Genomic DNA, 24,333 nt, shown 5'->3' on the forward strand with positions numbered 1-24,333 from the left:
TATGCGATCGCAGTGTTGTAGACTTGGACACTGGGGACTCTCAGAGGTACAAGAGGAGTCTCTGCTTTTGATCAAACTCATTTACTGGAGGAACATGCATTTATAATGCAAAAGAGGCTTGAGAAAGCATTAAAACTGAGCTTAAAAGTGATTTTGCATGGTTAAATTTCAAGCTGTGCTCCATAGTCTGTCTACTCCAGTCACAACCCTTGTTGCTGTAGAGTGGTTTCCAGTTTATTGCCCTGTAATCCTCACAGAGGACAAACTACTATAGCCATGAAAAAACAGTGCATATTTTTAAGAGCTGGCTCTGGGGATCAGGGGCCTGATGGAAAGAACTCCATGGACAAAGAATTCTTCCCTGCTCTCAAAATAAATAAACAAATAGTGGTAAGAAGTACATTGTATTTAGGAGAAGGAAGTGGGATTTTCTGAATTTGTTTCTCCTTTTTGTGATGTCTGCACCCATACTTCTTAATTCTTTTAAGAAGGGAGAAAGGAAGTTGATGTATGTACAGGGAATCCTTACACCTCATGCCACTGAAATGCTCCTGTTTGCATCGTGGGGTACGGCAGATGCTGAGTGTGGAACAAAATTGGAAATGACAGCAAGATTTTAGATATGTTTAGAGGTGACATGGACTTTTTTGACAACCTACTGTAATTCAACTGTCTGGTACGTGCAAACTGCGATTGTCTCTTGGAAAATGTGCCGAGGGAGCTTTATGAAGTGGAGCCTATGAAGTCATTCCCAGATGTGCATCTGTAAGGTAGGGAGAACAGATTGCGTCATTTGCTGATTTGTTGGTTTGGCAAAAGGCTCAGCTCGTTAACAGACCTTTGGGTGTTCCAGGGTTACCGAGCTGCTCGCAGACTTGTCTTGGGGCTGTGCTGGCGAGGGCAGAGCACAGGGAGCCGTAAGGGCGCTGTGAGTAGTGACACTTGTTTTGCAGTGACGTGAGGTTTGCTCTGCACCCCCAAGAAGAACCAGTTTGTTTGCAGAGCAGAACGGGCTGAGCTTGCTGCAGGGCTGAGCAATAAACCCCGAGCCTTCCCCTGCCTCAAGTGCAGGAGGCTCAGTGTTCCCAGAGCTTCTGGGGCTGCCGACTTCTTCTGCAGCTTATCCTGCCAAAGCAATCCTTTCTCCCTGCACTGGACACTGATGAGGCTGCACCTCCTATCCTGGGGTCGGTTTTGGGCCCCCATGACAAGAAAGCCCTTGAGGTGCTGGAGCGAGTTGAGAGAAGGGAACGGAGCTGGTGAGGGGCTGGAGCACAAGTGTGATGGAGCGGCTGAGGGACCTGGGGGGTTCAGCTGGAGAACAGGAGCTGAGGGGAGACCTTCTGATCTCTGAACTGCCTGAAAGGAGCTTGGAGCATGGAGGGGTCAGGCACTGCTCCCAAATAAGAAGTGATAGAACAAGAGGAAATGGCCTCAAGTTGTGTCAAGGAAGGTTTAGATTGGATATTAGGAAAAAATTCTTCCCAGAAAGGGTTGTCGGGCATTGGAACAGGCTGCCCAGGGCAGTGGTGGAGTCACCATCCCTGGAGGGGTTTAAAAGATGTGTAGATGAGACTCTTAGGGACATGGTTTAGTGCCAGTGTTGGGTTTACAGTTGGACTCAACAATCTCAAGGTTCTGTTCAAACCAAAATGATTCTATAATTCCAGCCGGCCAGATCACCAGAGCAGATGCGGTGATTTCAGAGCTGCGCTCATGCAGATGCTCGTTCATTCTCTGTGGTGCCTGAACCTTCCTCTCTGCCTATGCCTCGAACTGCTCCTCACTATAGGAGTGACACTAAAGCTGGATGTAAAGGATGATGATGCTGTGGCACTGTGGTGCTTTGTGGACACCTGTTTCCTAACAGTTTTTGACACTGCAGGAAACTTCGTTTGCCCTTTCCCAGTGCTAGAACCATGTTGTAGACACTCCTGTCACTGCCGTTGTTTTTTAGAGAACGGAGAGTTCTATTGCATTGACTCACATCACTTATAAATCTAAACAGTATTGTGATATGGGAAGTACATTGCAGCAGCTGGCATCAGGAAAGCTGCTTGAAAAACACTCTTTATGTCCTATGCATGAATGAGACAAGATCTCTAAAGTTGACCCAGACATACATTTGGATTTGCTGCGTGCTTCGTTCTTGACGGCAAAAATTGGCAAGTTCAGTAAGTCAGGAAAGAGTGTTCGCTCCTTAGTAAATACTTACTTGGTCTTTTTTGTCTGCATAGAAAATACAGTATTAAATATTTTAACAGTCTTGCTGGATGAGATATGGAATGTTGAACTGCTTTTCAGATCAGTCAAGTGGGTTTGAGCATTAGGGCGTTGTGCAATTAGCATCTGAAACAGGAGTTTGGAGTTAAAAGGGAACTTATCAAAACAGCGATTATGCAGTTTGCTTTATTTCCTTATTTTTTGAACTTCAGAACTAGCTCAGGTGTGCAGCATCTCAGGATCACAAAACAAAGGGAAAAGTATCTGAAGGTGTTTTACACGTACATGAAGTGCACAAAATGAATCAGGCTATTTGTCTCTCTCTCCTGCTCTTCCCCCTTTGCATCTGAATTATTTGTATTTATTCTCCCCTGTCTTATTGTCATTGTCCTCAGTAGGTGCAACTGTCAGTACGGTTGTGCATTTGGAGATGCAAGCAGCTCAGCCTGGTGTCCTTAACTAAACTGGATGGGGAGTTCTGTGCGAATTTTGTCTGTCTGAAGCACGCAATATTTAATTTGGGGATTTTTTGACTCATGAAAGAGCAAAAATTAAGATAAGTTCACACCAAATGAACATCTCCCTTTGCCTTTTGGGAAATGGAGTTTTGCCATCTGTTCTCATGGATGCCCTTGACTGAACCAACGGCTGTTTTAGGCAGCATCTAAGTCAGTGTAAAGTATTTATAAAATGCTGATTTGATCGTATGTCCCGTGGAAAACTAGCTATGTGATACCATTCTGGTTACTTTTTAGTTTATTTACACAAAAATAGAGAAGTAACTAATTTCTGGTCCTGCCAAATCGCTGGTACTTCTTGCTGTATTGAAAACATTCTGTAATACTCTTGAGAATCGTAGCCACATATTTTTAGGTAGGTATTGACATGGATGGATGATACATGAGCTGCTTTTCTCACACACCATCTTATATTTCTCAAGAAATTACATTTATTCAATCAAATATAGGCATTTGCTAAAGAAATCCAGCAAGGATATTGATACTTTGTCCAATGTCTGGACAGGCAGTTTAGCATCCATTTTTGTCTTCTTTTCTCATTAAGTTAAAAATTACTTTCAGATTACTGTGTTTTTTTCTGATTAGCTTTCTCCAGATGGATTTTTCCACCTTGCTTCTTCCAAGTAAGCTGCCTATTTTCTCCAAATTGTTTTTGCATATCCTACAGACCCCCGTATTTTCCCTATTCCAAATCTGTGTCTTCTGGCTTCTTGCAAACTTGGATACCACGGAGTAAGTTCCACTGCCCCTGTTTCTAATAGAATATGCAAAGTAGGATTAGCCCCAGCTTTGAACCCCGCCGGGGGCAGCTCTGGGAACAGCAATTACAGACACACGGATATTCTTCATGACTTGGATGTGGCTTCCTTCCAGTTCTTCTGCATCTTGGCGTGCTTGCATCGCACTAGTGCTGCTCAATGGAGACTCCTCTGGAGACATGGCTGAAGAGCCAGAACTCTGTAGTTTTTGCCTCGTCCTTTGCTTTCTGCTTTTCCTCCTGCTATCTTTTACGTTGGTGTCCTTGAAGCCTGTCTTATCAATATTGTTCCAGGTATATGGAAGCTCAGATAAGTGTTGCTAGTAGCAGGTGAGGCTTATTTAGATATTGCTACCCCTTGACATTTGGGTACTCTGGAAAAGTCAAAAACTCTTCTTTATGGATCTGTATGCACTCTGTTCACCTACACTCACTCTGACCAGTATCTGACAGGTTAATTCTTATAGAAGCATCTCTTTGGCCCATAAGAATCTCTGCATCTCAAATTGCACTAAGTGTAGAAATGTTAATTGCTCCAATCAAAGGCTCCATTGTTAGGGATTCTAAGGTCCCTGTGAAATGCTGAGTGCCACCATTCTGTGCTGCTGTCAAGAAGCAGCCCTGGTGTGTTATGTTAATCTCGTTCTCCTTGCTGAAATGTGCTTGGGATCTCCAGCCAGCCTAAGCATTTCCTGATAGAACTCGTCTTTGTTCAGCCAGGCTTAATCCTTCCTTGTCCCTGCTCTCCCTGTGCTGTACCTGCCCATCCATCCACGGCCCTCCGTGAAATAACCAGCTGTCCAAAAGTGCCCTAAGACCCTGCAAGGGTGTTTCCAATCTAATTTCACTCATTTACATTCTTTGCCTCTTGGTACATTCCTTTCAAGACAGCTGTGTGAGACAAGGCTACGGCTGCAGCCTACCCTTGAAAGTCAGTAAGTGCTGGGCCAAAATCTCCGCTCCAGTGGAATGATATCAGCAAAGAATTTGGCCCTGAGCCTCCAACAAATCCACCAGGGAGAACGCTGTACAGTCCCGTGATCCTTCTTCACCCAGACCATCCTACAAGCACTCTAATACCACTTACCCTGCTTTGCTTAAATGAGGGGGGTGTCTATATATTTCAACTAATAAAAAAAAAAATCAAGTTCAGAAAATAGACGATATGGAGACAAGTGGAATTTAGCTAATTCATTGTTTCCCAATCTCAAACCTGTAAAGCCTGGCTGCTCTTCTTAAATGATGCTCTGAAAAACATGGAGCACTTGCTTCATCAGAATGAAACTCATCAAACTGGGGTTTTCTTGTTCTTTTTCAGCCTGTTTTTTGTAGCTCTTTTGGCCAATGAAACACAAACAGTGTAATCAATAAAGCCCTTTAGTTTTTTTTTTAAGGCACTCAAAAGCTTATGTAAAATCTTTGGAATTTGTTAGCATGATAACATTGTTATGCTCTCCTAGCTGATAGGAATATCAAAGCCAGCTAAGAATAACTCTGCAGCAGACAGAGAAGATTGGATTTGTTTCCTGGAATGAAAGCAAAAAAGTGTGTAGGAATTGCTCAGTTTCTAACAACTGAAGGAAAACATTTAGCTGTCGTGAAAACAAATGAGCACTTAAAACACCCATCTCCCTTTCCTAACAATGTCATTAGAAGAATTAAAATATGGTTAGTTTGTGCTGAATATTTGAAAGCTTCCAAGTTTCCTTTTTTTGAATGCTATGATGGTACATGAAACTTTTGTTGCGTGCAGTGTCCTCCAAACCTTGTTCTCTGGTAGAAACTCCAAATAAACTTGGCTTTCTGGAGACGGTATCACTGGAATTTGTGAGGCTTTGAGTCTAACCTAGCCTAGTCTAGCCTTTTCTAAAAATCAACCTTGCTGCTTTGGAAAGTTGTGAAATGATAGTTTCTCATCACTTTGATTCTCCAAAATGTAATGGGCTAACATTAAACTTTCATTTTTTTCCAAGCAGAAGGTTAAGGTGAAAGAGGTTAAAGAGACAACCATCCCAAAGCTTCACCAATAAAACCTGCTGGGAATTGGGCAACCTCATTTCCAACCACCACAAACGTTGGTTGTGGGCAGTTGTTATGTGGAAAGTGGTAGAAATATAAAGTTGAGGTGTTTGTTACAGAGGCAGTTTGGATATCTCAGCCAGGCTGTTCTGCAGCGCTTTGGGTCTGTGGTTTTGCAGTGTCTGACTATGAACTTCTGATTAGGGAATGCAAAAGAGAAACTCCTCTTTCATTTTAAACACATTGAAGTACATATATGTGGTTTTCTTTCCTGCAAAGGGCCTTAAAAATGGGCACTAAGTTTTCACAAAGGACAATTTAAATCACACACACACATTTTTCTTAAAGATTAGTTGCACGATGCAGCCTCATTGTTCAGAGCAAACACAGGCATTGCTGTTTTGCCAGCTTTTTTGCAAGTTTATTACAAATATTGTAGTGTTTGGATTTGCTTATAGACTGGTGATAACCCCAGTTTAAAGAGCTGGAGAAGAAAGGGCTTTGTTTTCATGCTTATACGGAAAAAGTTGACAATCTGATCTCACTTCATCCTGTATTCTCAACAAAAATGTCCTGGAGTCCAGGTACTGAACTTGAGTACCTTTAGTTTCTCTGTAGTTCCATTTCCCATCTTTCTGAGAGCAGGGTAAAAATGTTGTGTATCTGAGGAGAATATTTGTGCGTTGGTCCTGTAGTCTGGAGCACTGTAGGATGTGGTAGCTAGGGTGAAATACGTATATATATACACGTATATATATACACACATATATATACACACATATATATACACACATATATATACACACATATGCTCTGCCTTCCAGCACCGTGTGCTAATGTAATGTCAGGTAACCGGTGTCACCACAAGAACTTAGTTATACCTGTGCCATGATCTGCCAAATTAAAAAGACAATTATTTCTTTAAGGGCCTCCTCCTCTGCTAAAGTTGCAACCTGGCTAACATATGTCGTACAGCTTGGTAAATGTTGTTTTAGTGGAAACGTATACATATAGAAAAAGTGACGGTCTAGCAAAGAAAGGTGCCTGAAACAGAAATTACCCAGCTAAAGGACCTCTGGTCCTTTCAGGTCTGTGTGAATGGCCCTTTAGGTGATTTCTGCCCTTGGACAAATTTCAGCAGTTTTGGCAGCATCTCCCCCCTAATGTGCAAATGCAAAATAAAAGAAAATGGGATATACATTAAAAAAACCCAACAGTCCTCCCCGATATAAGCCACCCTGATGCTTTCTGCCCTTCCCTTGGGGGTGACTGTTCCCTGGGAGCCAGGGAAGGGACCAGGCTCCACCAGGGCCATCCCGCAGGTTGTCTCCTGCCACTGAGTCCCTCTCATCAGCACCTTCACTGCTCCTACCCAGCTCCAGCCCTCCGGAGAAATCTTCTGTAAGGTTTTCTTGGGTGGCTCTTTGATGTGGGGCTCCCAGCTCAGCCAGACATCATGTCCCCGCGGGCTGAGCCTGGGAGCCTGGCCCTGTCCTGTCATTGTCTCCCAGCCTTGCCGGGAGGTTGCCTGTCTCTTGTTTTCCTGTTGCCTCTCAGCTTCTTTCCTCTCTCCTCCCCCAAGGCTTCTATTAACACAGATCCATTAATTCTCACAGGAAAATCAGATCATCAAGCACACCATGTTCCTGGAGTTACTGCATATCTGTTTTCTGATGTTGAAGTAGCAGAGGGCACTGGGAGGAAAGTAAACGTTCTTGTGACCAAGGTGGGTTGAGATTGCTCAGCAGTAGGCAAAAGGGTTTTGGTACAGCAAGAGGCTAATGAATAAACAGGGAGAGGCCGATTATTTGAGTAAAATGACCATTTCATTCCAAAAAGGCTAAATTTGGTTTTGTTAGCAGGAACATAGTTCATCTGTGTCCGCGGCTTTGCGGCAAAGAAAATAAAACTTTATTTTAATGCATCTCATTCTCTCTGGGGTCTCCCTTCTCCTCAGGATTGTTGTACCTACAGAAGCTATTTGTGAAATGGTTTCTAGATGACAAAGGAGTTTAATTCTCCCCCAAAAACGAGAGGGTGGCTGAATGCCTGTACCTCTATCAGAAGTCACAGTAATGTTTTCCGCGCCTGGTTTCCTGCTGCTTGGGAGGCAGAGTGTGAGAGAGCTGCTCTCCCCACAAACTTTAACTCTGATCTTAATCCTCCCTGTCCCAGTGGATGCTACTGGTTCCCAGTACTGCAGCTAAGCCAGCTCTCCACAGCATATTGTACCATATGTGGTGTTTACCCCTCAATAAGCCTCACCTTGCAGCCCAGGTGATGTGGGTAATCGACATTTTTCGTCATTTTCACCTGTTACAGTATCTGATTTGATTGCTGGGGGTCATTTGGTGTATTCTTCTATTTTCTGTACAGGTATCTGAATTGTTAAAAGCAGCGATGAGCACAACCTTGTCATACGTTTGCAGACTCATAAGTGTAAAAGTTCTTTAACACAAAATTTACCTTGGCAAAAATCTGTTCCCTCCTTAATTAACTTAGTATTTTTCACACAAGCTGGCACCGCAGTTGAGTGTCCAGAGTTTGGGCAGGACGTACAGGGAGTCAGCTGGGAAACTAATTTGGCTAAATTAAATCTCTGTAGCTCCAGTATTTTATCTGAAATATCTCGATTGGGCATTTGGTAAGCAATGAATCTACCTACTGCCTTGCTGTGGGATAGATATTATAGACTTTTAGTCTATAGTTATTGTATGACATGTTATAAACATGATAATCATCTCCGTGGGTAGAGACTCAATTAATTCCTTGGGCGCTGGCAGCTTATATATGCAATTTGGTGTATCTGAAATGCAAAGCCTTAATTACCTCTAAAGCCATTCTTTTGTGTTATAATAAACCCACAGGAAACCTAAAACACGCAACTAATTAAAACTGCTCCATTTCTTTATAGGTAAAGAAAAAAAGCTTGTGTGACTTTAGGAGCTGGAACTTAGGAATTGAGAGCAGGAATAAAAAGGGTTGGTTTAAATTTACAGCTGTAAACAAAACAAGTTTCAGTGGAAGTTGTTAAAAACTTTTTCTCCCCTATCCTGAGAGTTTGCGAAGGTGCCGAATATCAGCAATTAATTGAGGTTTCCCCGCGTTCTCCGCCCCAAACCGGGGTCGGATCCTGCGGGGCTGCGGCCGCCGCCCGACCCGGGGCGAGGGGGGAGGACGCGGGGAGCGTCGGGCTCGATCGCTGCGGCCTTTCCTCGGGGGAACCTCATGGGAGGAGCCTCCAACAAGCAGCTCCAAGCTCCTGCTCCTCGGCCTTTTCTCTTTTTTTCTCTCTGTGCGTTCCGGAGCTCGCCCGAGCTGCAGCGATCGGGAGCGGGGCTGGTTTGCGGCACAGCCGCCGCTTCCCTGGGCGGGATGGTGGAAACGGCAGGAATCGGGGTTCAAGCCAGGGGTTGGTGCGGGGTGTTGTGTTGGAACCGAGGATGACTGAGAAGAGAGAAGCTGGTGATTATTTCCCGGCCTTGGTAAGTCGAGATTTTGCGGGGGGAATATGAGCCGATGAAATAACAAAAGCAACGTGCAGTTCCAGCCTGTGTCAGAAATGAAAAGTTTGCTCTTGTTTGTTGCTGCTTTTCTCTCTCCAAAGATTATTGTGCTTTTATTTTTCCTTCTTTGAGCAACTCTTTGGAAAGTAACACTTCTAGCGAGTGAAGTGCTCTAATGCCTTGGGAGAGGATTCGCTCTCCCCACCTCCAAGAAAGGGATGGGATGGGTTTTCTTGTGGCTCCTGCCGTGGCTTGCGTTCGGGTTTGTGCTCAGCCGGAGTTGTCAGGGGGTGCGGAGGCTTTTGGGATGGGGTGGGGGTCCGATTGCACTTCTGGGTTCAGGTTTACTGGCTGGAATTTGGAGACTTTTAAATTCTGCAGCGGTGACATCAGGACGTGACTGAGAGCCCTTGGGAGGCTCTAAAAGCTGCACGGTGGTGACGTGATGGGATTTTTATAATGGTTGACAGTTATTACAGTAAATATGCTTATTCATCCAGTGCAGGCATGATTTGTACTTGTAACACTTTTATGTGGCTTTTCTGTTGTCCCTTTTTTTGCTTGCAAAGGAAGTAATACTGTAACACGTGTTTCAGTCCCCTTAAGTCTTTTAATCTAAAATAATTGTATTTGTTTGTTTGATGCAATAACTCACCGTAACTTTAAGGTTTTAAGGCGACCACAGTAATGTGGAATACTCTGGCAAAAAAAAAAACAAACAAAAAAAAACCTAAACATTTTTTTCCATTTTATGGATACGACTAATTGATGATCAATCTAGATACACGTGTTACAAAAATTAAGGGACTTCTAAGCAAGAAGGGGTGGGTGGCAGAGGAAGCCCAGGCCCTCAGGTAACGTGTGACTAAACGCCATCTCCTGCCAAGATAACTCGTATCTTGTCAGGATTTCCACCAGCACTGCCAGAAAAGTATCGCTTCTGAGAATTACTCTCCATCATCACGTGTGTGGATCGCCTGACAGCGATAGCACTGGCATCCCTCTCCGCCGGCTGATTCAGAGGTACCTGCAGGGATTGCCAGCTGCTGGGTTTCCTGGGCTGCTTTTCATAGGTGAGGTATTGCCTTCAGAAGGTCTTTTAAAAGATGCTTCCATTTCTCCAGAATGCAGTTGCTGCGTTTGTTTTCCTTCCTTACTTTCTTAGTAGGGAACTTTGCAGTAAGAGAAGGGACTCCTGTGTTGCTGGAAGCTCAACCTTCTGTCTAGAGCTGGGCTGTCCCGTGTTCCCCCATGCACTGTGGGCAGCCTTTGGGAGATGCAGCTGGTTCCAGTTGCTCAGCCTGGGTGATGCTGGTTCCCTTCCGTGGGAACAGGAGTTACTCAGGTGCTGCCCAAGCCGTGGTGGGCTGGGCTGGCTCTCCCTGGGCACGGTCACCCAGTGTCCAGACCTGTTCTGCTGATGGCCGGAGTACAGCTCAGAGGAAGAGAATAATTCCCCCAAGAACCTGTTCTGGTATCTCGATGGCCATGTCTTTTTTTCCATAAGTGCAGAGATGCTACCATGCACAGTACTGTACATCAGACTCATGTGCCATAGAATCACCGGATGGATTGGGTTGGAAGGGACCTTCCAAGCTCATCCAGTGCCACCCCTGCCATGACAGGGACATCTTCACCAGCTCAGGTTGCTCAGAGCCCCATCCAGCCTGGCCTGGGATGTCTTCAGGGATGGTTCATCCACCACCTCTCTGGGAAACCTGGGCCAGTGTCCCCTCTGCGACAGTGATTTTACTTGTTTAATTAACACATACCCAGTTCATCCCTTGGATACCTTCATTACTGTGTTTGTACAGCCTGAGATGTGCAGAAGGTCCTGGGGTGTAAATACAATGTGCCAATGTGGGGCACTTATGGCATAGCTGCTTCTTCAGAGCACAGAAGGAATTTGAGAGATCTTCCCAAAATCGTGTATTTAAGTGCATAAGTAAGTCTTTGTTGGGTTTACAAAAGGCAGTATATTTCCCTAAACTTCAACTTTTGACTGTTAGTGTGTGTTTAGCTGTTAAAAGTAAAGCCTTGGTTATATCTGTGCATAGCAACCAGCAGAAGTAACCAGTGGCCCCTGGTCACTGAGGTCACAGAGCTTTTAAAGCTCTTGGTGGCATATGATCTTGCCCTGGGGGACATCATTTGGTTGTATGGATGTCCCTTTGGCTCACTGGGAAATAAAGCTAGATTCTCCTTTGCAATCTTAGAATCTCATATTTTTCCTACAATTCTATTAATATTTAAATCAATCTACAATTACCTCCCAAGAAGTACTACAGGGGAAAAAAAGAGAAGGCTTTAGTTTGTTTTTAATCCTATGCTGGTACCTTTTGCAGCTCCTGAGTTGTTTCTTGTGCAAGATTAGTTTTAGTATCTGATACCAGTAATGCTGATTTGTGATGTGCAAATAGCTTCTTACCTCCTATTCTGCTATATTATATTGACAGGAATCCAAATAACAATAATGAAAATACTTTTAAAGAAAAGAAATACCAAAGGTGCATAGAGTCACTATAGCAGGTTATTGTTGGATTTTACACACATGAAGTTTATTTCCAATAATGTGGCTAATGTATGCGATAAACTACAAAATAGAAGGTAAAGATTAATATTATGAAAGAATTACTTAATAAAGTAGAAGAAATTTTATGAGGTTAAATGTATTTGAATGAATTTGAGCTCCTGTAGATGCTGCTAGATATCTTTCCTTTGCAAAGAATTGTAGTGCAAGAGCTTATTGGAAATAGTAAATCCTCTCAATATTTTTCTGCATATCTCAATATTTTTATTAATATCTTTTTCTTATGCATGTGTAAACTGGGGCTCAAAAAATGACTCGTCTGAGTTTTTACAAAGCCGAATATGAAATCTATAAGATTTTATCCATCAACCTTGCTCTACTGAGTGAGCAACATCTTGTTTCTTGAAGAAAATGAAATAGCGGGTGCTGAGAGCTCAGTCCTGCCTTGCGGTGCTTGGTGCCATTTTCCAGAGAGTTCTGGAGTAAGGGCAGGATCTATAAATCTTACCCTTATCTCATTAAAAACAACCAAATGTTTGGGACTAGGAGATAGCAGGGCTTGAAACGCTTATTGGTTTCCCTTGGAGTAAAGTTAGAGCTGTTGTCTGTTCAAAGGGAGCCACATCCAGCTCTGCTGATTGGAAAAACATGGACAGGGAGAAAATGCCAAGACCTGGAGCTGCCTTCTGTCTCTGGCACCAGTGTCAAAAGATTTTAAAACTTTAGTATGAAATTGGTGTTTTAAGCTTTGCGTCTCACAGATGTCAGTAGGAGAACAACACATGGACCCGTGGAGCATCCAACCCTCGCTGTGCTCATGGGTTTGGCACTGAGGAGCTGACCCTTCTGGCCTCTGTGCTTTTTAACGTATTTTAAGTACATCTCCTGCCTTGATTCAAAACATTCTTATGCTGAAAGAGGTCAGACCTCCTATATTTAAACAGAAGAAATTTCGTAGGCTTATGCAATTATTTCTTGTTCATTCATTGATATTTAATGACTCCTATGGGTCAAGCTTTCCCTGAAACTTGCTACTTGTGTACCTGCCTTCTACCAGTGACTTGGAAATTCTTGTTTCAAGGATAAGCAGAGCCCTTAAAAATGAAATTATGAAACTTACGAGCCTAAGGACACTTGATGGGCAACATCTTTCACTTGTGACACACTAAGACTGAACCCCTTGGTCTTTGGGCTGAATTTAGTTTGCTCGCTGCAGCTGTCAGTAAGCAACTGTTTGTTAAACTGTGAGGTATTTTCCTTTGAGAAGTATTTCAGTCATGCTTGTCGTAAGCAGAATTTAGAAGTCATTTTAAGCAGATCCCCTTCCAGACTTGACTCAGAACTCGGGCAATGGAATGGAAAAAGCACGTGGCCTTTTTACAGAGCTCGAGTCATGAAACAAGTTGCCCCAAAAGGCCAGTTGCGGCAAAGGACTTTACAGCAGGGACCTGGTGACGGGCGCCTGCGAGGCCATGCCCAGGAATGTCACTTGTGGAACAAGTCTGAGCAGCTTTGGGACAGCTCAGTTGTTTGTGCTGCAGAGAGCAGGGTGCCTTGGCAAGGAGCAGCTTTGCCATCACCTCCCCGAGCCCGAGTTTCAAGTTACATTGTCCGTAGCCTGGATGAAAATCACTGTCTGGGAGTTGTTTGTGCAGCAGATGTGAGTGGTGGAGGGCAAAGGCTTCACTTCTTGCCAGACTAGGGCACACAAGAGCTTCAGCTGCAGTTCTGGTTTGTGCTGGACTTTCTATACATTCACAGGAAAGACCCTGAGTGTTCTGTCAGACAGAACAAGACCATCTGCCCACCTGCCTTTTACTCCTTAGGTAAGGAGTACTGCTTTGGAGTGCTGTGTCCAGTTCTGGGCTCCCGAGTTTAAGAAGGACAAGGGATTACTGGAGGGAGTCCAGTGGGAGGTTGACAAGGGGTCTGGAGCATCTTATGAGTAGAGACTGGGAGAGCTGGGTCTATTCAGCCTGGAGAAGAGAAGCTGAGGGGGGATCTTCTCAATGCTTATAAATATCTCCAGGGTGGGTGCCAGAGGATGGACCAGACACCTTTCAGTGGTGCCCAATGACAGAATGAGGGGCAATGGGCACAAACTGAAGCACAGGAGGTTCCATCTGAATATGAGGTGAAACTTCTTTCCTGTGAGGTGCCAGAGCCTGGCCCAGGCTGCCCAGAGAGGCTGTGGAGTCTCCTTCTCTGGAGACATTCAAACCCACCTGGACACAATCCTGTGTGATCTGCTCTGGTGACCCTGCATTAGCAGGTGGGTTGGACTGGATGATCTCCAGAGGTCCCTTCAACCCCAGCCAGTCTGTGATTCTGTGATATAAGAAAGAAGCTGCAATCTCCTGTTGTCAAGATCTGCTTCCTAAATGCTCAGTTTAAGGCAAAGCGGGGTGGGCACCCCAGTTTGTGCTATAACTATACGCACCTCTTAGCGATGAGTGAAAACCTAAAGCTGGAAGAGTTTAGAACTTATAAGTGTCTCAGCTCAGAGCTTCCTATAACAGGCTGAGACCTCAAGTGTGGTTAAACCAGAGAACATGTGGGCAATTAATTGCTTACTAGTGTAATGAGGCAGAAGTAATATCGTAAGTTTTAAAAAAATATTCAGTGTTGTAGGCTGTTATCTGTGAACTGCAGTTGGTGCAGTGGCTTAGCCCTGTGGTGGTGGAACAGAGGGGAGGGTGACACTTGGCCTGTCAAGGATGCTGTGGACAAACACAGTGCTCTGAGTGCAGAATGAGGCTGTGACAACTCTAGAAATGAAGAACAGAAACACTGGCTTACAATGGATCCCAGGAGTAATTAACTAAAAATAAAATAAATCAGAAAACAAGCTTGACAAATCATTTTTCCCATATGAATGTGCTACAGAATCCTTTAGATGAAATATGTGAAGTGTGAGTGTATTCAGATGGTAGGCTTCAGTCGTTACCAGAATAACACTGACAGCATTATAGAGCAGTTTAACTCCTTATTATGTTCTTTGAACCAAAATTAAACTACAGCAGCAAATCTGAACAGCTGGATTTGTGGTTAGGTGAGGAAGTCATTGTCTAGTCTTAAAACTGAGATCCAGGATGTAGGGATATTTATTTTTAAGCTGAAATTCCGAATGCTGAGTAACTGTTTTAAGTTTATACACTTCTGCTCAAATCTATCTGTGTACAGTTCCACCCATTTGCGTACAGGCTTGTATTCACTTGGTGGTACAGGAAACAACATGAACAGATGGGGGTTCAGGAAAGTGGTACCTCAAAACTGACCCATGTGCGTGAACCCACAGACGTGAAATTGGAACCCCAGTCAAAGGTCACAATTTGTGATTTACAAAAACCTGAGGATTTCAGTGAGTTCCAGGGAAAACTGACATTCCAGGGCCCTGATCTCTGGGTGGCCATATGGGAAAGTCAGGTTGAAGTAGGCAACAAAAACATTGTTTTCAGGAGGTTCCCATGGTTTGGTGTCTGTTAAAAACAAACAAACCCCGCTTCTTCAGCAAAGCTCCTTTCCTTATTGATTCAAGAGTGTGTTTCTAAATTGTTTTCTTTTAGCCGCATGGTGCTGGTACTCGGCTGCGCCCTGTGTTTGCTGGCATGGGACAGGGCTGGTGTCTCCCTGCCTGTGGTCCCTGTGACACCCGGGACACCTTTGTCCAACTCTGTGCCCCTGGCAGGCAAAAGCTGGACTTGAGCTCCCTCTGCGTTACCTGGTTTCTGAGCAAGGAAGCCTTGCCATTTCTCTTGTTGAAGCAGCAGCTCGTTTTCTCATTTGCTTTTAAAAATCAGAATCCAAATGGGGTTAATTTGCTGCTGGATTGTACTATCTCATTGTTCCCGCTGTTGTAACACTGACAAAAATACAGTGATATCAGTTGGGTGGGAACAGTAGAGCTGTGCACAAAAGCAGTTTCACAGAATCACAGAATGGACTGGGTTGGAAAAGACCTCAGAGACCATCAAGTCGAACCCTTGGTCCAACTCCAGTCCATTGACTAGATCATGGCACTAAGTGCCATGTCCAATCTCAGTTTAAAAACCTCCAGGGCCGGTGAGTCCAGCACCTCCCTGGGCAGCCATTCCAATGCCTGACCACTCTCTCTGGAAAGAATTTCTTTCTAATATCCAGCCTAAATTTCCCCTGGCAGAGTTTAAGCCCATGCCCCCTTGTCCTATTGCTAACTGCAATTTATATTATATATATATATTTATATATAATTTATACTAAAAAAGGCAACTTTTGCTGTGTTCCCTAACACACAAATTAAAGCTAAAGTCTGGGGGGTCAGGCAGGGAAGTGACAGTAGTTGTGCAATAACTCAGACCTCTAAGGCTGCCTTTTCCCATGTCTTTTCTCTCCACAGCCCTTGTGGGCCAGGTGATGATATACAGTTGGCTTCTCCCCTTGATCCTTCTGAGGAACCCTTTGCTGTTTCCACGGCGGATGGAGATGTTGGCCCCACAGATGCTGCTGAGCTGACTGAGGCGAGGTATTGTACGAAGCCATTGCAGGGGGCACTGGGAAACAGCTGCAAACTGCTTACTGGTGTGGGCTGGTGGAGGACCCCCGAGGTCAGCATTAGCCAAGAAATTGCCGTCACTCTTCTTGGATAGATATACGACTGGTATGGCCAGTTGCCGATGGGTTTGCTGAGTCTGTCTGTAGTCAGTGGAGCATCTGTCAGTGGAAATCTTCACCAGAATGTAAACCTTCCTCTACCAAAACCTTAGGAGGAAGGTGCCATTTACATTTTCCTGAGACTGAGTCACTTTGGCACATAGGAAGGTCATAGAATCATAGAATGTCCTGAATTGGAAAGGACCCACCAGGATCATCAAGTCCAACTCCTGTCCCTGCACAGAACAACCCCACAGGTCACACCTTGTCTCTGAAGGTGTTGTTTAGTCGCTTTTTGAACACTATCATGCTTGGGGCTGTGACACTTCCCTGGGGAGCCTGTTCCAGTGTGCAGCACCCTCTGGGTCATGCCACGTGAACCTGCAATATATACCTTACATTTTATAGTTGGTTTTTTGTTTGTTTGTTTTTTTTGTCGTTGTTGTTGTTGTTGATTTTTGTTTGTTTGTTTTGGTGGGTTTTGGTTTGTTTTTGTTTTGTTTTTGTTTTTTTTAATTAGCACAAGGTAAATTATCCTTTGAGCATTTTTTTTAACTTTGAGAAGTTCCTTAACAGTGTAATACTGATTATAAAGCATTCAAGTGTCTCATCTCTGCTGGACGCTGGGGGTTTTGTCTGCTTTTACTTGCATCAAGAAGGGTAACTTTGCTTTATTTGTGCTGGTGGCAGTTGGGTTGTCAGGATCTTTGGGCATATGAACTTGTCATAACTGCCAACAGGAAGCCTTGAAGGGTGTGTTTGCCCTTCAATCATTGTAAATTCAGCGGACTGTGTAAACATACGCAATATATTTAAGCTAGCATTAAATTGGCTAGATGAAGTAGCAATAATATGCTATCAAAGGCAGAAAGGAGCTTGCGTAGTTTGCTCAATCCACCTTAAAAGCTGAGTGACTTTGCCGTGCAGCCTGTACTGGTCTTCCACCAGTCCCCAAGCTGGTTGGTCACTGGTGCTGGCTGAGCGAATGTGTGAGAAACACACTTTTTCCTACAATCCGGGTAAGATGATCTAGTGAAGTTTACAGTGAGCAGCTAATGATGTGGATTTCTTCCAGTTCTTCTAAGTTTTCAGTCAGAGAGCTGTGTTTCTTTGTTTTTAAAAATGTAATTGAGTTACTGACGAAATTTTGGCTTCTGTTTTTTTTATTTCCTTATTAATGGATTGTTGCCCATAGCAGCAATGTGGTTAGAAAAGAGTGAACATTAACTGAGGTGGAGCTCTGGGCTACCTTCTGAATGCGGAAGAATAAAAGAAGACTAACAACAAAAGTGCTGAGGATTTATATACAGTGTCTGGACTGCAGTCTGAAATAGAAGACTCTGTTGCCCTTGGGGTGATAGTTTGCTGTTTGTAGGGAAAAAGGCACACAAGCTGTCTGTGATTAAATATCACCTTAGGAAACATTTAGGAAGAGCAGTCCTGGCGTGCCTTAATTTACTGCTTCTTGTAAACCTTGTGGATTCACACTGTTCACATTCTTATCTGGATCTGGAATTTACAGTTAATTATGTTACACCTTTTATTTTGATCTATTTTGTATGTTCTGTCTTTAAAACATTTTGACTGTAAGTCTCAGGGTTCCTTGCATCATCCCTCTTGCATGGGCTGCAAATGCTGGTGCTGAGCTTTGGTTTGCCCAGACTGGGGGCTGAGCCCAGGGTCTGGCTCTTCTTTCCATAACCTGACCTGGAGGAAGGTGCCAGGATTTTTACAAGGGTTCAGTGATAAAAAGTTGAAAACCTGGGATACTCAGCGTGGAAGTAGGTAGTTTTTCTGTGTCTGAAAGGAAGGAAGGTGAGAAAGAAATACACTGTGGTCAACTGGAATGAACCTGGCTGCAGGTAGTTCTGTGGGTTTTTTTGTTTAGGTAAGTTTGTTCGTTTGTTTTAAAGCTGCACAAGTTAACCCTTGTCAGTATTGTTTGTTTTTCGTTCTCCTTTATTTTGCATCCTTGTTCAGCTTCAGACATAAAACCTCCCTCTTCTCCTTGCATCTCTCTTTCCTGTCCAGGCTGTTGTCACTTGCCAGGTTCTCAGTGAGCCTTGCAGAGACGTTCTCTGGTGTCCTGGCAGGACAAGGGCAGTAGCTCCCACAGGTGACCACCCACAGATGCAGCTGGTTGGCAGAAAAGGGGTTAAAATAAGTGCAGCTGGACCCTGCTTGATCTCTGGTCCGAAACAACCCTGGCACACAGTAACAAACACTGCTGGCTTCTCTGTGGTTTGCTCAGACCCGATAACAATATAATGTTGATAGCAAATGAAAGGAATACTCCTAAAATTCATGGGATTATGCTGACAGTGAGGATCGGTAATAGCAGGACTGGGTTTTCTTATCCAAGGGAAGAGTTTCAGTGATGTTTGTTGTTTCATGTCATTGCTGTATGCCTCATCTTCTTTTCACTGGTGATGTGGAGTGGATTCTTGCCTATACAGTAAGGTGATCATATTAAAGCCACTGTTTTTTGGCATTTTGTGTAGAAATACTGCACCACCGCTTTTCAATATGATTGCAAAAAAGTTATCTAGTGCATACTTGTGTCACTTTCCAGTTATACCTGTGAATTATACTTTTAGAATGTTACCAGGGCTATTAGATGGCATGATGCGACTCCAGTCTGCCTGCAGTGAAGTACAACTACAAAGTGTTTTTCCCCGAATATACTTAGTTATTTACTAATAAGTTCCTTTCATTTCCAATGGGGGTGTCACATAATGCAGATGGTTTGCACTTTGAGAGGGGAAAAATAATAGTGCGTATAATGCCGGGGTCAGTTTGTGTTAAATGTCTTCCAGATGGCAGTGCATAATAAGAGATCAGGTTGTCCCTCCATCTGTCCAGTCAAGAAACTGTATCTTTGTTTTGCTTCTTGAGGATGACTGTCTGCCTTTCTCCTCCCCTGCTGATAATACATTGATCAGGGACAACATGGTATCATCTGCTCAGTAAGCAGATTTTATTTACTGTATCTACAGAGGAGTGCCCTGAAAAGAATTAGGTAAAAAGTTCACCGGCTGTTCTGCCAAGCATTTTTGTTTAGCAATCAAACTGAAAGGCCAAGTTCACTCGGATTTTCCAGCACACGTTGCACTAGGAGCAGTTTTGGCTAGACACGTCTTGCTCTTTGTGCTGCAGGTGCCGAGCTCTGCAACAGGACTTCTGGTTTATATGAGAAATGTTTGGATTGGAAAAACAGAGAAGGCAGATGAGTGCCTGGGCTATACAAGAGCACAGCTTAGCTCAGGTCCGTGGTTAGAGGTGTTAGACATTTCAGAGCAGTGTCTGTCTGTTCCCTGCAACTTGCTGCCCATCTTGTGGGCAAAAATCCTGCAGGTGCCTGGGAAAAAAAATGGCAGCTTGGAAAGCACTTGCTGTGCGAGTTGGCTTTAGGGTCAGGCCATAGGTGACAGGCAGGACAGCGCGATGTGCTCCCTTCCACGTGCTAAAGAAAGCTTCTCCTCTTGCATTTAATCTCCAGGTAAGGTTGCAGTGTTTAGTCCAGACCAGACAGAGCTGGTGCAGCTCAGTTGTGAATACAAGGGAATGAAAACTGTTCTAAACCTGAGCTGGCGTTGGAAAACGTTGTGTTCCCCTGCATCACCCCTTGTCCCAGCTCCTGTTATGCAGAGGGTGCATTAAGGGGTCACAAGGGAATTTGGGAGTGGTGATGTGGGATGCACTAAAAGCTGCGTTGCTTTATCCGCAGATGGACCTTTCCTAGTAGTGTGGTTCACAGCCTGGGGAGCTGTGATGCTCTCAGGGTGTTCTCCACAGTGTCATCAAGACAAGCTGGCAGGAATACCCTGGGGCATCTGTACACACAGACAGGCAGAAAATGACTTTTGAGAATTTCTTAAAAATAAACAGAGGCGGAGCTTGAAAAATGTTTGTTTTCTAATCATCCCAAGTCTACAGGATGAAGACTGCCAGATGCCTAGTTCATTGTGCAATGGGAAGACTTGGCGCTTTCAGTAGTACCCTCGTTACAATGGTTTGAACATAACTAATTGGAAAGTAAGCTTAATGGCAAAGCTTGTTTCAGTAAGAGCTCTGCAGAAGTAGAGGTTTTAATGTAGCCACTTCATGTCTGAGCTGCTACAAGTACCACGAGTTGATAGGTGTACAAAAGTTGATGTAGGCAGGCTGGATTGTTTGAAGTGGACAAGAAGTGTGTGTTTTGGACAGAGTTGCTGTGCTACTCAGCCTCAGTTTGTGCTGTCTGTACCATTTCTGAGCTGCTCTCATTCTGCCACGTCCCTTTTGCAGTTATCATGCTACCAGTGGGCAGCACCATCTGCAGGTAATGTCCATCTGGTGATGGGCAATCACCAGTAACACGATGCTGTTGCAATCCTAACTGCAAACCATGCTGAACAGTACCAAAATTACTATGTGGCAATATTAGCCCCAGACCTGGTGTGATTAGTCTTGCAACCTACTTTCAGTCTTTCACTGCCTTGCTCAACACCTCTTGGTACTGTGGACCCCTTATCAGAGCGATGGCAGTGAGGAAGAGGAGTGGAGGCTGCACATGGTACCTTGTCCCACAGTCCACCCACCTGTCGAACATGAGTGGATGCCTCCCAGTACTCATGTTGGTGAAAGATGTCTGAGAAAATGCAAAAACTGCATCTCCACTGTGTTCATTTACAATCCCACTTGCACATGTAAGGCAGCTGACACTTGGCAGGGGTGGTCTTTATGGGAATCCAGTACTTGATGGTTTAGATGAAGCTTGGAAAGATGAAGGGAATTTACTTGTGGGTTTAAAAGCATATAGATACTATAGCTTATAAAAGTATTATAGGATCACAGAACAGTTTGGGTTGAAGGGACTTTCTCAGCTCCCCCAGTGCCCCCCCTGCCATGAGCAGGGACATCTTCACCAGCTCAGGTTGCTCAGAGCCCCGTCCAGCCTGGCCTGGGGTGTCTCCAGGGATGGTTCATCAACCACCTCTATGGCCAACCTGAGTCAGGCTCTCACCACCCTCAGTGTCAAAGACTTCTTCCTCATGTCCTCCTGAATCTCCCCTCTTTTAGTTTAAAACCATCACCCCTTCTCTTATCATAACAGGCCTTTATCACCACAATGTCCCCATCTTTCTTATCAGCCCCTTTTAAGTAGAGAAAGGCCACACTAAGGTCTCCCCAGAGCTTCTCTTCTCCAGTTGAACACCCCAATTCTCTCAGCCTGTGTTCCCAGCAGAACTGTTCCAGCCCTGTGCCTTGTGAAGGCCGGGGAGCAGAGCTCTTTAAAAAATGCCTGTATTTTGACAGCTAGTTCTGCTTTGCAGAGAGCGTCAGGAATGACGTTAGTCAAAGCGTATCTCTGAAAATGGTTTGATTTCATGTAGAAAGGGGGAAGCTGAAGGGCTGCGATGGACAGCAGGGGGTGGGGAGAGGGAACAGGTGCTGCTGTGGGCGATTAACTGGGACAGTTTTATGTGCTTGTAACATAAGGTCCATAATTTTATGAGTGCTTCGTATTCTTGCTTGGCTGGGCCCTCTTGTGAATTGTTTGGGTTTTGCAATTCTTTGTTTACTCTCCAAACAGATGTTCAGCCCTCGCTTATTTTTAGCACTTCACTTTTTGCTTTAAAATTTTACTTTCTCTAATGTTTGTGTGACCCTATATAGTCACATTGCCTCTGTATATGTTAGATGCTATTTACTATATTAGGACAAAGACATTTTTAGCAAAGGGAAAAGTCCTTTGCGTGAAAAAGGAAACAGCTTGCTTTAGTTATTTATTTGCTTATTTATGTTGAATTGATGTGACTGAAAATTTAGGAAGCCTACGTCAGTGTCGGATCAGTTTGGACAAACTGGGGAAAGGGACAGAAAGAAGAAAGGAAGGAAGGGAGGGAGAAGGGCTTAAAACAAAGTTAATTTCTTAGAAGAAGTAACTGAGTAGCCATCCTATATGGTACAAAGCAACTTAATGGATATGAGCTAATCAAGATAATCACTCTCAGAAGGAGCTTTTGTGATCTTAGTAAGTTAGTAGAGAAACTCTTTGGGGAATAATTGTTCTCGTGCTCATTTGTATTGTAACTAAAGTTAGGGATATGATTTACGTTTGTCCTCTGTTTGTATACATGTTTCTAAAGAAAGGAACAGTCTGTCCCTGAACCTGACCAACTCTTACTCAGTAACGCAATTTAATTGACCTTCTACAATTACAGTATAATTACTGAGGGGAAGAGGAGAGGAAATTTTAAAAGGAATGGCTAAGATAGCTGTTTATATTTAGTCCAGGAAACCTAAAAGAAGCTTCTCAGCCAAGACCTGGTGCCATCAGCGTTTCCTTATTAAGTGCTTGTGTCTGGATCTCTGGAAGCAGGAGCTGGTGGGATGGGAGGCCGTGGTGCGTGGGACATCTGTGTCCCTCTGTGTCCCTCTGTGCCCAGGGAAGGGCAACATGGCGTGACAAGACCCTACGCTGCTCCTGCTTTTGAGACATGAAGTCATTGGTTATTTAGTCCCATTTCTGTCATTAGTGTAATGAGTGTGGCCAAGAGCAGGGGGAGCAGTATGGTCACCAATCTGCTGTGAAGAAACTTGGTCCTTCCAACCTGTATTTACACACTCTGGGAATAACTACGTGGCTGTTGCGCTTCTGGGCTTGGATGTTGTGGGGCTTTGCTAAGCAGAGGGACTTGCAGGAATTAACAAATACAGCAGCATTGCAGTCTTGTAATCTTAACAGTCATGCCATGAGTTCAGGGATTATTGTGCTTTTGGTTTTACAGCACAGGGAGAGCTTTTAAACTGAGAGAAATTTTTCATCACGGATTTTAGTTTTTTTTCTAAGAGAGAAGTCACTCAAGTTACTTAATTGAATGTTGGTGTTGTACGCTGAGGAGAAAAGGCTGTGTGAGAACTGCAAAGCGGTCCTTAGAGATTTATTTATTTTCCTCATCTCATATACAGTTAAATTCCTCTGTCAGTTAATGTTATGGTCTATAAGAGCTGTCAAAACTTTGCAGTATTACTGGTTATGCGGCGATCTGAGAAATTAAGTGAAATAGCAAGCGTAGAGAAATTAAGTGTTGGAAGAAGCAATTTGTGGGAGGTGGGATAGAGACGGTATTGGGGAGGGGACGATGTTCTCCTTAGAGCTCCTTAGTTTAGATCCAGCCAAAGTTCATCTTTTAAGGAGACTTTGCTAAGTGTCCTGGGCGCTTCTGAAATTTGTCAGCTTGTTGTTAATAATTGTTTTGCAGCACTCCCAAGCCTGATAGCTGCGAAGAAGCTGATAACCTTGTTTCTGGGGATGTACCTTCATCTGCGGCCCCTGGTGATGGTGTAGAGCTGCCTGCTCAAGAAGCTGAAGGTTTCACAAGGGAAAAAAAGAGGTATTGTACAATATTATTTCATACACTAAAATAAATTTCTATGTTTGTACATCCTTTGCTTAAGAAAACATAACTAGCGTGAAAGAGGATAAATAACTTGAGCAGATGTTTTATCTAAGGTATATAAACATTTTGTTGCTGTATTTTGAAACCAAACAGTAGACTGTTAATACCTGCTTAATCTAGTATATTTACTCCAAAAGACCAGAAGAGGGAGCTTGGACTACACCGGTTATTATTATGCTGATCTTCCCTGCTATTTTTAAGTTAATAAATGTTTAGGTTTTTTTCCTGAAATATTTTCCTGTCTCGAAGTTCAAGATACTTTTTTATGGGTTTTTTTTTTTTTGTGCAACTGTGCAAGATCAGGTCATATTCAAGAGGGCTATTCTGCTCATTGTCCTTCAGATGCTGCCAGCATCTTCCCTACCCCACGCTGGTGATTTGCATTGTAGTTGTCAGTACTGAAGGAAGAAGTTCAGCTTGTTTTTGTTCATGCTGAAGAACTGTTGAATTATCTTGATTTCAGAGTTGGTATTTCCTTCAGATTTGCATTGATCAGTGCCATAGTGTTGCATAGATGGCCTAGGAAATTTTTGCTTGGAAAAGCCCCATCTCAGATATAGTCAAGATGAGACATGTGCTTGGATATTCATGTCAGAGCTTCAGATGACGCCCGCTGTGCGGGTGATTAACCAGTAAGCCGTTGTGGCTCGGCAATAAAGGCATGTCCATGTTGTGACATCTATTAATGGAAAAGGTCACAGCGCAG

The 24,333-nt window shown here is 43.8% G+C and overlaps 1 protein-coding gene across 24 annotated transcripts in view; it reads left to right on the plus strand.

Moving 5' to 3' along the window:
- TACC2 (transforming acidic coiled-coil containing protein 2) overlaps positions 1 to 24,333 on the plus strand; it is a 144,037-nt gene that overhangs the window by 44,355 nt on the left and 75,349 nt on the right. For 23 of the 24 annotated variants that reach the window (XR_014184176.1, XM_082053889.1, XM_082053910.1 and 20 more), the window contains 2 exons: positions 15,929 to 16,054; positions 23,430 to 23,561. Coding sequence is in view for 23 of the 24 variants with exons in the window: in XM_082053889.1 (XP_081910015.1) it covers positions 15,929 to 16,054; positions 23,430 to 23,561 (258 nt within the window). In the remaining variant the exon portion in view is untranslated. The remainder of the gene's footprint in view (positions 1 to 15,928; positions 16,055 to 23,429; positions 23,562 to 24,333) is intronic. The other variant, XM_082053901.1, reaches the window with a different exon arrangement.

Source organism: Streptopelia decaocto (genome assembly GCF_964273445.1).
Source record: "Streptopelia decaocto genome assembly, chromosome: 5".
Taxonomy (NCBI): Eukaryota; Metazoa; Chordata; class Aves; order Columbiformes; family Columbidae; genus Streptopelia; species Streptopelia decaocto.